At 38.3% G+C, this 14,497-nt stretch overlaps 1 protein-coding gene across 2 annotated transcripts in view; it reads left to right on the top strand.

The window, feature by feature from the left end:
• The window catches only part of LOC126252095 (nuclear hormone receptor HR96-like), a 128,416-nt gene that overhangs the window by 92,667 nt on the left and 21,252 nt on the right, over positions 1 to 14,497 (top strand). For both annotated transcript variants that reach the window (XM_049952955.1, XM_049952956.1), the window contains one exon: positions 1,186 to 1,395. In XM_049952955.1, coding sequence (XP_049808912.1) covers positions 1,186 to 1,395 — 210 coding nt within the window. The remainder of the gene's footprint in view (positions 1 to 1,185; positions 1,396 to 14,497) is intronic.

The following is a 14,497-nucleotide window of genomic DNA, read 5'->3' as shown; positions in this document are numbered from 1 at the left end:
GAGGGTAAAAACTGTAGAGGAAGACAGAGATTGGAATACATCCAGCAAATAATTCAGGACGTACATTGCAGGTGCTACTCTGAGATCTCGAGGTTGGCACTAGAGAGGAATTTGTGGCAGGCCACATCAGAACAGTGAGAAGACTGATGATTAAAAAAATCTATGCAGAAGCAACCACAAGATGCAAAACATTGTTAGTGCTTTTGGGAAACCTGTATATTTCATATGTAGCAAAACATCACAGCCAAAATGTTGAGTTTCAGACATACACCAATAAAAATCTACACATGAGTAACATAGTGATGGCCATATTTTCACCATTCTTTTGTTTCAGTTACGGACAATGTACTGTTTAATATACTGGGTGATCAAAAAGTCAGTATAAATTTGAAAACTGAATGAATCGCGGAATAATGTAGATAGGTACAAATTGACACACATGCTTGGAATGACATGGGGTTTTATTAGAACCAAAAAAAGTACAAACGTTCAAAAAATGTGCTACAGATGGCGCTTCATCTGATCAGAATAGCAATAATTAGCATAACAATAAGACAAAGCAAAGATGATGTTCCTTACAGGAAATGCTCAATATGTCCACCATAATTCCTCAACAATAGCTGTGGTCGAGGAATAATGTTGTGAGCACCACTGTAAAGCATGTCCGGAGTTACGGTGAGGCATTGGCGGATGTTGTCTTTCAGCATCCCTAGAGATGTTGGTCGATCACGATACACTTGTGACTTCAGGTAACTCCAAAGCCAATAATTGCACGGACTGAGGTCTGGGGACCTGGGAGGCGAAGCATGACGAAAGTGGCGGCTTGAGCACACGATCATCACCAAACGACGTGCGCACGAGATCTTTCATGCGCCTAGCAATACTCTTTTTTTTTTTTCTCTCTCTCTCTCTCTCCCCTAATGAAACCCCATGCCATTCCAAGCATGTGTATCAATTTTTACTTCTCTGTGTACATTATTTCGTGGTTTATTAAGTTTTCAACTTTATACTGACTTTTTGATCACCCGGTATCTTCAATGTCTCATGAACCATTGTGTATGTTCTCTGTATGCAGTTATGAAAATAGAAATATTATGAGACAGGTATTTGTAAAAAGAATTTCACAAATTATGTAATTTAAATAATTAATTTAATTTAACAGATATATTTTAATTTGGTTTGCAGATACCACACTCAAAAGAGGCTTTTAATGTTAAAGTTGATGTGCTGAAAGAAGCAAATGGAAACATATATGAGGAGCATCAGAGATTTCTTCGAACATTTGACCCAGAATGGCGCTCAGATGAAAATATAATGCTTATTTTGAGTGCAATTACACTGTTCACACCCGATCGGCCAAGGGTTGTTCATGATGATGTTATCCGACTGGAACAGGTATAGTAAGACTTGTTTTCTTAGACCAGATGAGGTGATGCAGGGGTTAAGAAACTGGTATTGCATTTTGGAGGCGAGGGATTCAAATCCATATCAACTCGACCAGATCCCAGTTTTCCAGGGTTTCTGGAAATAAAAAGTTACGGTGAATGCTGGGATAATTGTTTTGGAAGAGACGTCGCAAACTTCCATCCATATTTCTGTACACCACAAATCACTTCATCATTTATATGACATTAAACCCTAATCTACCTTACTTCCCATCAGATTCTCCTGGAAGTTGAAATTTTTGGTGTAAGGGTTCTAACAAAGTTTCATAAACTATTTTTTTATTATCTTCAAAGTGTATAAAGCTTTTTTTTCTGGTGTACGTGTTTTGTTTCTTTTATTTTTGAGGTATCCTCAATGGTTTTTATTAACAGACTAGTGAAAATGTAAAGTGGATATTGTGACATGTGTGCTGTTGTCCAAACTTTCTTTTTTTAATGTCTCCACTGTCTGCAACCATCAATTTTTCTGTATTGTCATACCAGTTTGGTCTTACGGCACTTTTGAAGTACCTCATTGAAAATAATTACATAACGAGGGAAATGATTAAATTAAGTCTTAGTAAATTTGATGCAAATTGTAAGTAAAATTGACGGTGATAGCAACTGTTATAATTAAAAAAAACCTTAATTATTGCCAGTTTTCTGAGTTGTGTGATGGAGTAAAGCTGATTATTGCTGTTCGTTGAAGTGCATATGCTTTTGTTGTTAGCACCTCTGTAAGGATACACACAGCAAAGAAAACATGAAAATGTTAGCATACTGCATGTACTGCAGCATTTATTCAACTTCAAGATCGCTGCAGGGAATTAAAAAATTAATATAATCGACAATAGATGGTAGACTTGAAGACATAAAAACTGTGATGGGCATAGAAGGAGTGAATAGTTAATTGTGTCTTATTCAGCTCATAACACAACACTCAATAATCACATGTTTAAGGTACAGACATGTTGAAAATGAGTGCTGTAATTCACTTACACAAAATTGCAGCTTATAGATAGAGTAGTAGTTTAAAATTAACACAATTTTCCAGAAATTTATGGCAATATTTCTATAATGAGGCAAATTATAAAGCCGGCCTGTGTAAATTAATAGTTCATCTTTCATGAATTGGAGAAGTAATATATTTGTGGTAAAGCATTGTACGAGGCTTCATGTACAGTATGTTCTTGTATTTTTATTTGGTGTAAGTTTTCATTCTTTTGTATTTCTTAATTTGTCCTTTGGCCATTCAACACAACAATATAGGAATGTGAGATAAAAAGTATTTGTTTTACTCTTTAGTCACATTATATTTATTTTATGTAATGGCTGCCAGTTTTGGAACACATTAAGCATCCTCAGGCCATCCACAGTCACACAGTCGTCACACTAACTTCCAAAATGGATGTCAAATACGTGATAAATAATTTTCAAATTTATGCCTATTACCACTCTTGAATAAAGGCACCACTTCCAAAATTTTAGATCTTTGATGGAAAACACCCTCAGTGAATGAAAAATTTGCAATGTGAGCCAAGGACTGTCATTGGTATGTCATCTACACCTTCTAACATTTTGCATTTGTGGCTTTTAATCGCATTTACTACCTCATTTTGAAACTAAAACTACCTCATGGTGAAACTAACCTCATGCTTAAGTTTATCATACTTCGTAAAACTTGAGATTCGTGTTTTGGAAGCATTTATAAAGTAATCATTTATGATTTTGGTAGACCTTTTTTTGCCGATATTGATGTTATCAATATTTGTAAATGTGATTTCCTTCTCATCAAGTCTGTACCAGATTCACTTTTTGTGATTTCCCATACCAATTTTAATCTGTTATGCTATCATTTTCAGGCAGTTTTGCCTTTGCAGTTAGATGTTGATATATTTTCTTACAAGTCTTCTCATTTGAGAACTAAGCCTTTTTATATTCATACAGGAAATCTTAATGCCCGATATAATCCAGTTACTAGCAAACCCACGAGTGGACTCTGGTCAGTTTCTTTGAAAAGCACATTCCAGAATTAGTCATGAACACCGAAGAGAAAGCATTGTAAAGAATATCAGTAGGTCTATATTGGGTGATCTGAGATTAAAACATTAATCAGTGAACAGAAGGCATAAAATTACCTTTATTTATTTATTATTCAAATGAAAAATTAATGTTTCATGATTAACTCTGAGTTGTTGTACTAAAATACAAGAGTTGACACACAGGGAAAGGATTGTTAGAAGTTATTTGTTTACTAATTAATGGGTGGTTTGATTCTTCTGAATGAATGAATGATTGAATGAATGAGTGGAATCCACAGTGGTGGTATGGTTTGCAGCTGTGCAGTAGAATTAAAAGCCCCCAGTCAATTTTCTCTATTCACATCTCACCTCAAATATTTGTCTATCATTCATCATACCTGTAATCTTTTTCACGTAACAATATTGTTCTTTCTTTCTGTATGATTACAAACAAATCATTGAGTTAATTAATTCACAAGTTTTGGGGAGAGACTGTGTGTGTGTGTGTGTGTGTGTGTGTGTAAAGGAGGATTTTGGGTTGGGGGGGGGGGGGGGCACTATTCCATTTCATCTCTGTAGATAATACTGCCCAAAGAGCTCTACTCCACAATGAGACTTGGAATGGCCGCAAAAATTATGCTTTGAATAAGACAATGCTTTGTTATTAGATCACAATAAAGATAATTTCCTGTAAAGCAACAATACCAGGTGAGTCATGTAAGACATAACACCTCTTTCATTTTGTGAATAGAATAGTTCCAGGTTTTCTGCAGTTGATAGTTTGCTGTGGAGCATGTAATGTTTTGACTGGAACTCTTGTATCAACTGAGGTATTGGAACAACTCCATAGCTCTTGGAAAGACTCCAAGAAATGTACTGTAATTGGCAAGTGATGTGGCCAGAGTCAGCCACTGCAGTGTAAACACTCCAAGCAGAGCTCTTTTGCAAAGCTGTATTGTTATAGGCAGCAAGCCAGGCCTACACTACATAGATGAAACCTCAGTTCCTCTGTGACATGGATACAGGGTCAGCTATGATGATGTCTGTGGAATAATCGGTTTTTGACAATGTAATGTAATTTGATAGATTGAAAATGTACTCGTTAAGCACACATATAAAAGGTATTAAAGTTTGCAAGCTTTTCGAGCCAGTGGCTCCTTTGTCTGACAGAAGGGTCCAAGGGGAAGGAAGAGGGGTGAAAGAAAAGGGTTGGTGAGATTTAGGAACAGGATTAGAGTTTGGAAAAGTCGTCCAGAACCCTGCATCAGGGGAGACTTAACCAGATGGAGTGAGAAGGAAAGACTGATTGTTGGGAACTGCACTGGATGAGATTTGAAAATCTGAAAGCTTAAAGGTGGAAGATACACTAATAAGCAAGACAGGGATTACTGCCAAAATATTGTTCACAAGTTAATAAAAGCAAAAAGCTAAGTGCATTGTATGTGAAAAGAGGTTGGAGAGAGTGGCAAAAAATAGACAGGTAAGAAAATGAAAGTTGTAGAAAACTAAATGGGAATGAAGAAAGGAACAGTTAGTGTGGAGGAAATACTGAGACTGAAGAAATCAACATAAATTAAGGGCAGGTGGGTGGCAAGAACCAAGTATATGTTGTATTGATAGTTCCCGAGGACATGCAGCTTTACTGTATGATTAAATGGTGATGGCGTCCTCTTGGGTAAAATATTCCGGAGGTAAAATAGTCCCCCATTCGGATCTCCGGGCGGGGACTACTCAAGAGGACGTCATTGTCAGGAGAAAGAAAACTGCCATTCTACGGATCGGAGCGTGGAATATCAGATCCCTTAATCGGGCAGGTAGGTTAGAAAATTTAAAAAGGGAAATGGATAGGTTAAAGTTAGATATAATGGGAATTAGTGAAGTTCGGTGGCAGGAGGAACAAGACTTTTGGTCAGGTGATTACAGGGTTATAAATACAAAATCAAATAGGGGTAATGCAGGAGTAGGTTTAATAATGAATAAAAAAATAGGAGTGCGGGTTAGCTACTACAAACAGCATAGTGAACGCATTATTGTGGCCAAGATAGATACAAAGCCCATGCCTACTACAGTAGTACAAGTTTGTATGCCAACTAGCTCTGCAGATGATGAAGAAATTGATGAAATGTATGACGAGATAAAAGAAATTATTCAGGTAGTGAAGGGAGACGAAAATTTAATAGTCATGGGTGACTGGAATTCGAGTGTAGGAAAATGGAGAGAAGGAAACATAGTAGGTGAATATGGATTGGGGGGGGGGGGGGGGGGAAGAAATGAAAGAGGAAGCCGCCTTGTAGAATTTTGCACAGAGCATAACTTAATCATAGCTAACACTTGGTTCAAGAATCATAAAAGAAGGTTGTATACCTGGAAGAATCCTGGAGATACTAAAAGGTATCAGATAGCTTATATAATGGTAAGACAGAGATTTAGGAACCAGGTTTTAAATTGTAAGACATTTCCAGGGGCAGGTGTGGTTTCTGACCACAATCTATTGGTTATGAACTGCAGATTGAAACTGAAGAAACTGCAAAAAGGTGGGAATTTAAGGAGATGGGACCTGGATAAACTGAAAGAACCAGAGGTTGTAGAGAGTTTCAGGGAGAGCATAAGGGAACAATTGACAGGAATGGGGTAAAGAAATACAGTAGAAGAAGAATGGGTAGCTCTGAGGGATGAAGTAGTGAAGGCAGCAGAGGATCAAGTAGGTAAAAAGACGAGGGCTAATAGAAATCCTTGGGTAACAGAAGAAATATTGAATTTAATTGATGAAAGGAGAAAATATAAAAATGCAGTAAACGAAGCAGGCAAAAAGGAATACAAACGTCTCAAAAATGAGATCGACAGGAAGTGCAAAATGGCTAAGCAGGGATGGCTAGAGGACAAATGTAAGGATGTAGAGGCTTGTCTCACTAGGGGTAAGATAGATACTGCCTACAGGACAATTAAAGAGACCTTTGGAGAGAAGAGAACCACTTGTATGAATATCAAGAGCTCATATGGCAACCCAGTTCTAAGCAAAGAAGGGAAAGCAGGAAGGTGGAAGGAGTATATAGAGGGTTTATACAAGGGCGATGTACTTGAGGACAATATTATGGAAATGGAAGAGGATGTAGATGAAGATGAAATGGGAGATAAGATACTGCGTGAAGAGTTTGACAGAGCACTGAAAGACCTGAGTCGAAACAAGGCCCCGGGAGTAGACAACATTCCATTAGAACTACTGATGGCCTTGGGAGAGCCAGTCATGACAAAACTCTACCATCTGGTGAGCAAGATGTATGAGACAGGCGAAATACCCACAGACTTCAAGAAGAATATAATAATTCCAATCCCAAAGAAAGCAGGTGTTGACAGATGTGAAAATTACCGAACTATCAGTTTAATAAGTCACAGCTGCAAAATACTAACGCGAATTCTTTAAAGACGAATGGAAAAACTGGTAGAAGCGGACCTTGGGGAAGATCAGTTTGGATTCTGTAGAAATGTTGGAACACGCGAGGCAATACTATCCTTACAACTTATCTTAGAAGAAAGATTAAGAAAAGGCAAACCTACGTTTCTAGCATTTGTAGACTTAGAGAAGGTGGCAGGGGTAAAATACAAGGAGCGAAAGGCTATTTACAATTTGTACAGAAACCAGATGTCAGTTATAAGAGTCGAGGGGCATGAAAGGGAAGCAGTGGTTGTGAAAGGAGTGAGACAGGGTTGTTGCCTCTCCCCGATGTTATTCAATCTGTATATTGAGCAAGCAGTAAAGGAAACCAAAGAAAAATTCGGAGTAGGTATTAAAATTCATGGAGAAGAAGTAAAAGCTTTGAGGTTCGCCGATGACATTGTAATTCTGTCAGAGACAGCAAAGGACTTGGAAGAGCAGTTGAACCGAATGGACAGTGTCTTGAAAGGAGGATATAAGATGAACATCAACAAAAGCAAAACGAGGATAATGGAATGTAGTCAAATTAAATCGGGTGATGCTGAGGGGATTAGATTAGGAAATGAGACACTTAAAGTAGTAAAGGAGTTTTGCTATTTAGGGAGTAAAATAACTGATGATGGTCGAAGTAGAGAGGATATGAAATGTAGACTGGCAATGGCAAGGAAATCGTTTCTGAAGAAGAGAAATTTGTTAACATCGAGTATAGATTTAAGTGTCAGGAAGTCGTTTCTGAAAGTATTTGTATGGAGTGTAGCCATGTATGGAAGTGAAACATGGACGATAAATAATTTGGACAAGAAGAGAATAGAAGCTGTCGAAATGTGGTGCTACAGAAGAATGCTGAAGACAAGGAGGTATTGAATAGGATTGGGGAGAAGAGAAGTTTGTGGCACAACTTGACTAGAAGAAGGGATCGGTTGGTAGGACATGTTTTGAGGCATCAAGGGATCACAAATTTAGCATTGGAGGGCAGAGTGGAGGGTAAAAATCGTAGAGGGAGACCAAGAGATGAATACACTAAGCAGATTCAGAAGGATGTAGGTTGCAGTAGGTACTGGGAGATGAAGAAGCTTGCACAGGATAGAGTAGCGTGGAGAGCTGCATCAAACCAGTCCCAGGACTGAAGACCACAACAACAACATAGTTCCCACCCACGGAGTTCTGTGAAACTAGTGCCAGGGGGAAGAAACCAGATGGCATGTGTGGTGAAATGGGCCATGAGGTCATGTTGCAGAACATACTCTGCAAGAGGATGTTGTGTGTTGACAGTATACACTCTATGCCTTTGCCCATTCATCCTAACTGATAACTTGGTGGTAGTCTTGCCAATGTAAAAGGCCGAACAGTGTTTACCCAACAGCTGTATATGACACGTTTCATTTCAAGGTGGCTCGCCTTTTGATAGCATGTGTTTTGCCAGTTACAGGGCTGGTATAGCTGGTGATGAGAGGCTGCTTACAGTAGGATGATCATAGAGGTAAGGTATGGAATTGGGTGAAGAAGGAGCATAATGTTTGACAAGGATGTTGCGAAGATTGGAAGGGGACAAAAAAGTATTGTAGGTGTAGTGGGCAAAATGTCGGGACAGAATGGACCTCATTTCAAGATATGATTTTAGGAAGTCATAGCCTTGTCAAAGCAGCTGTTTAATACTTGCAAGGCCAGGATAATACTGAGTGACAGGAAGTGTATGTCTAAGATGTTTTTTGAAGGGCTCAGCAGTACCAAGATTGGATGTGATGGGCTGGGAAATCTGCTTTTGAACTAGGCTTCTGGGGCAATTACGTCCAGTGAAGGCTGAGGTGAGAATGGTATTGCATTGCTGTAAAGAGTCTGCATCTGAACAGATAATTTGCCTCGAATGCCAAGACTGTATGGGAGGGCACGTTTGACATGGAAAGGATGGCAACTGTCAAAATGTAAGTTTTGTCATATGTTTGTAGGTTCAATGTGAACAGAAGTGTGTATTTGACCTCCATTAAGGATGAGATCAACGTCAAGGAAAGTGACATGGGATTTGGAATACGACCATGTGAAATTTAATTAGGAGAATGTATTTAGAGATTCCAAGAATTTTAATAGGTCAGCCTCACCTTGAGTCCCTTCGGCAAAGGCGTCATCAGTGTATCTAAACCAAATCAGAGGCCAAAGGCTTATGGATCCCAGTAGAGCCCCCACTGCAGCCCATGGAAATGTTAACATAGGAAGGAGCCATCAAAGTTGATTAAGGTGAGCAGGAAGGGTGTCATAGGACTGAAATCAGGTACGTGCCGATTGAGGAAATTTTCAACAGGAGACAGAACATGTACACCGAGATGTAAGTTGTGTGGCATCAATGGTGACAAGCAAGTGTGTGACGGGAGTGGGACGGACAGAGATTTCAGACGATCTAGGAAATGGTTGATGTCTTTGATTATAGGAGGGTTGCAGGTGCTAATCAACTAAGGCAAATATACATTTGGTAGTGCTTTGAAGCCAGCAACTGTGGGATGGTTAGGACGATTGGGTTTTTGGATCTTAGGAAGAAGGTGAAAGGTGGAGGTGCATGGTTTGTGTGGGATAAGAAGTTCTGTGGACTGAGGTGTTAGGTACCTCAAAAGGACTGAGATTTTAATGAGTGACTGCAGGTCGGTTTGAATCACAGGGATGGGATCTTGATAGCAGATACTGTACATATAGTTGTCTGACAGCTGGCGTAGACTTTCACATAGATACTCCCATTAGTCAAGTATCACAATAGTGTTAGATCCTGTGGGTGCTGGGAGCATAATGATGGAGTCATCAGCTTTTAGGGACTGAAGAGCCTGGAGTTCTGCAGAGGACAGGTTAGGGTCATTTTGTAAGAACCTGAGGAAGGGTTGTGAAGCAGTTATGGATGTGAGGAATTGTTGGAAGGCTTGTAAGGGACGATTTTGAGTTAGTGGTGATGGATCAAGTTGGGATCATGGTTGGGACTATTAAAGGCAGGGTTCAATGCCAGGTTTGCCATTGGAATGATTTTGAGATTGAGTTGTAAAGTGATATTTACTGTTGACATTGTGCGTGAAGGAAAGTAGATCCTTCACCAAAGCAGCATAATTAAATGAAAGTTTAGGGCTGAAAGTGAGACCCTCAGATAATACAGATAATTCAGGAGGGGTGAGTGCTTTAGATGAGAGGTTGAGAACACTGTACAGTTGTGGCTGGTTCTTGTGATCATGAGTTGTTATTGGTCTGGGAGGCAATGGTGAAGGCTGGTGGATGTTATGGAGCTTGGCCAAGCTCTGTTGTAGGAGAGGAGTGGTGGCTGATGGTGAAACTGTTTAGGAAACTGTAGAGGGGCAGGAAGGGAAACACCACTGTCATAATAAACTACCTAGCTATCGCACCTTCTCCTAAACTACTGCTTCACCTCAAAAGCTATCCCACCTCTTCCTAAACCTAACTCAACAGTGACGTTTCCCTTCCTGCTCCTCTGCAGCTCCCTTCTCATTGCACTTCCAATCTCTGCAGTATCATCGTCAGACCATATGCCCCTTCTTCATCCATCTTCCTATCCTATGGCTCCTACCCCCCATGATAACCCCACTGTAAGACTTACACTATACATCCTCCTACCACCAGCTATACCAACCCTGTAAGTGCCAAAACATAATAGTACCAAACGGAGATTCACTTGTAAAATGACATACGTCGTGTACCAGATGTTAGATAAACACTGTTCAGCCTTTTATATTGGCATGACTACCACCAAGTTATCAGTAAGGATGATTGGGTGTAAGCAACACACAATATCCCATTGCAGTGTGTGCTCTCACGTGACAGTATTGACCTCGACACTTGTTTCATCACACTTGCCATCTGGATACTTCCCCCAGACACCAATTTCTCAGAACTCCACAGGTAGGGACTGGTGCTACAACTCCTCAGTTCTTGCCATCCATCTGGCCTTAATTTACATTAATTTCTACCATCTAGCATTTCTTCACAGTAACAATTCCTTTGTTCACTTCCTTTTAGTTTTCTACATCTTTTATTTTCTGACTGTCTATTTTTCACCATTATCTCCCACCTGTGTACATAAAATGCTCTTAGCTTTTGGCACTTATTAACTTACACATGATGTTCACACAGTAATCTCTATCTTGCATCTTATCCTATCTCCCACCTTTAAGCTCTAGTTTTTAAATCTCGTCCAGTGCAGTCCCCAACAATCAGCCTTTCTTTCTCATCCTGTCTGGTAAGTCTTCCCAAACTGGGTTTCTGTGCAACTTTCCCAAACTCTGATCCTTGTCCTAAACCTCACCAGTTCTTTTCATTCACTCTACTTCCTTACCCTTGAACCCCTCTTTCAGAAGAAAGAGCCACTGGCTTTGAAAGTTTGCAAACTTTAATACCTCTTATATGTGTGTTCCCTTGCTGCCACTTGGCGAGTAGATTACCTATCCAACTACATGATATATAGCACATGCTAGCTTCTGGAGCATCAGATGGGGCTTAGGAAAACAATTTCAAATATGTGTTTTCAGGTTTTTGTGGAAGCAATTTGTCAGGTAGTTTCCCATTTAAACCCTCAGCTTTTGCTGCTTACTTGTCAAAGCTGGAACAATTGTCGGTTATTCGTACTTCATAATGATAAATGGTGCTATTCACTGGAAGAAAGTACTGTTTTAATTCCTTAGATTTGATAATAATAATAATAATAATAATAATAATAATAATAATAATTAATGAGTCTCCAATAATAATAATAATAATTAATGAGTCTCCTTGGTAAATTCCACGCTTAATCTGTATTGGCTGTGATGTGATATTATTTGAATTTGTTTGGATATTAAGTGTGGTTTTCCAATTTTTCATTACTATGTTTAGGAACTGTATCAATTTGGAAATATATAAAGTAGATCCTAAATTGATACAGTTCCTAAACATAGTAATGAAAAATTGGAAAACCACACTTAATATCCAAACAAATTCAAATAATATCACATCACAGCGAATACAGATTAAGCGTGGAATATACCAAGGAGACTCATTAAGTCCTTTCTGGTTCTGCCTTGCTCTGAACCCACTATTCAACATACTAAATAATACAAATTATGGATACAATATTACTGGAACATACCCACACAAAATCACACATTTGCTATACATGGATGATCTAAAACTACTGGCAGCAACAAATCAACAATTCAACCAATTACTAAAGATAACAGAAGTATTCAGCAATGATATAAATATGGCTTTTGGAACAGATGAATGTAAGAAAAATAGCATTGTCAAGGGAAAACACACTAAACAAGGAAAATTACATATTGGATAACCACAGCGACTGCATAGAAGCGATGGAAAAAACAGATGCCTATAAATATCTAAGATACAGACAAAAAATAGGAATAGATAATACAAATATTAAAGAAGAACTAAAAGAAAAATATAGACAAAGACTAACAAAAATATTGAAAACAGAATTGACAGCAAGAAACAAGACAAAAGCTATAAATACTTATGCTATACCAATATTGACCTACTCATTTGGAGTAGTGAAATGGAGTAACACAGACCTAGAAGCACTCAATACACTTACACGATCACAATGCCACAAATATAGAATACATCACATACATTCAGCAACAGAAAGATTCACATTAAGCAGAAAGGAAGGAGGAAGGGGATTTATCGATATAAAAAACCTACATTATGGACAGGTAGACAATTTAAGAAAATTCTTTCTAGAACGAGCAGAAACTAGCAAAATACACAAAGCAATCACTCATATAAATACATCGGCTACACCACTGCAATTTCATAACCACTTCTACAACCCTTTAGATCACATAACATCAACAGATATGAAAAAAGTAAATTGGAAAAAGAAAACACTACATGGCAAGCACCCGGATCATCTAACACAGCCACACATCGATCAAGACGCATCCAACACATGGCTAAGAAAAGGCAATATATACAGTGAGACGGAAGGATTCATGATTGCAATACAGGATCAAACAATAAACACCAGATATTACAGCAAGCATATTATTAAAGATCCCAATACCACAACAGATAAATGCAGACTTTGCAAACAACAAATAGAAACAGTAGATCACATCACAAGTGGATGTACAATACTAGCAAATACAGAATACCCCAGAAGACATGACAATGTAGCAAAAATAATACATCAACAGCTTGCCTTACAACATAAGCTTATAAAACAACGCGTTCCCACATACAAGTATGCACCACAAAATGTACTGGAGAATGATGAATACAAATTATACTGGAACAGAACCATTATAACAGATAAAACAACACCACATAACAAACCTGACATCATACTCACCAATAAAAAGAAGAAATTAACTAATCGAAATATCCATACCCAATACAACAAATATACAAAACAGGAGAAAAAATTGAAAAATACATCCAACTGGCTGAGGAAGTCAAGGACATGTGTCATCAGGATAAGGTTGACATTATACCAATTATACTATCAACTACAGGAGTCATACCACACAATATCCACCAGTACATCAATGCAATACAGCTACATCCAAACTTATATATACAACTACAGAAACCTGTAATTATCGATACATGTTCAATTACCCGAAAATTCCTAAATGCAATATAACACATACCATACAGTTAAAAGGAAGTCACGCTTGATCAAGGTCCACGTCACTTTCCATTTTTAACCAGACTTAACGTCTGAGAAAGTAAAGAAATAATAATAATACACCTGTCTTTACGTGGAGATGCCCGAGTGCTTCTCAAATGTAAAACACCTGCTTTCAGACAGATATCTGTAGATACTACTCGGCATTGTAATTAGTTGGAATATAATTTTTTAACTATACATTTTATTCAGAATGACTGATGTTTTGCCCACAAAATAAATATTTTTGTTTATGAAATATAGTTTTACAAGTCACTTAAACCTGTGCGGAAGCAGTTTAACATTGACTCAAAGGATATCCATTCATCCTAACTGATAACTTGGCGGTACTTGTCGTGATATAAAAGGTTGAACAGTGATTACCTAACAGCTGGTATATGGCATGTGTGATTTCACAGGTGGATCTCTCTTTTTATGTTAAACCATTGCATGTTGTGGCAGTTCGACAGCGCATGCTGTATGCTGTGTAATGTAGATAGAGCTTCATGGTATACTGCAGCTTTCAACACTCACCATAGAAAGAAATCAAGAGAAGACTGCAGCTTTCAGCACTCACTGTAAAAAGAAATCGAGAGGAGTCAAATCAGGGCACCTGCTCGGCTATTGTACTGCTGTTTTCTGTTCTAACCAACATTCAGGAAACTCTTCATTCAGTATTTGCATTGTAGCACAGGAAGACTGCACTGGACAGCCATTGTGTTTGAACCACATACACTGTTGCTTTTCCAGTGGTTCCCTTTTGTAGGAGAACAGGTATAATGTTCATAAGCAACTGTGCAGTCTTATTTGCATTTAAAATCTCTGGGGTAAAGTAAGGTCCCACAATGGAATTTTGTATAATGCTGCACCATATTTTTTTGCTCTATAGTCATTGATGTTCAACAAAGCTATTGTTGAAAATTTACGTTATCATGATTTGTAAACGTAGCTGTGCCAGTAAAGAGCACATCTT

The sequence above is a fragment of the Schistocerca nitens genome, chromosome 4 (assembly GCF_023898315.1).
Source record: "Schistocerca nitens isolate TAMUIC-IGC-003100 chromosome 4, iqSchNite1.1, whole genome shotgun sequence".
NCBI lineage: Eukaryota > Metazoa > Arthropoda > Insecta > Orthoptera > Acrididae > Schistocerca > Schistocerca nitens.
This window is presented reverse-complemented; position numbering and strand designations above follow the sequence as displayed.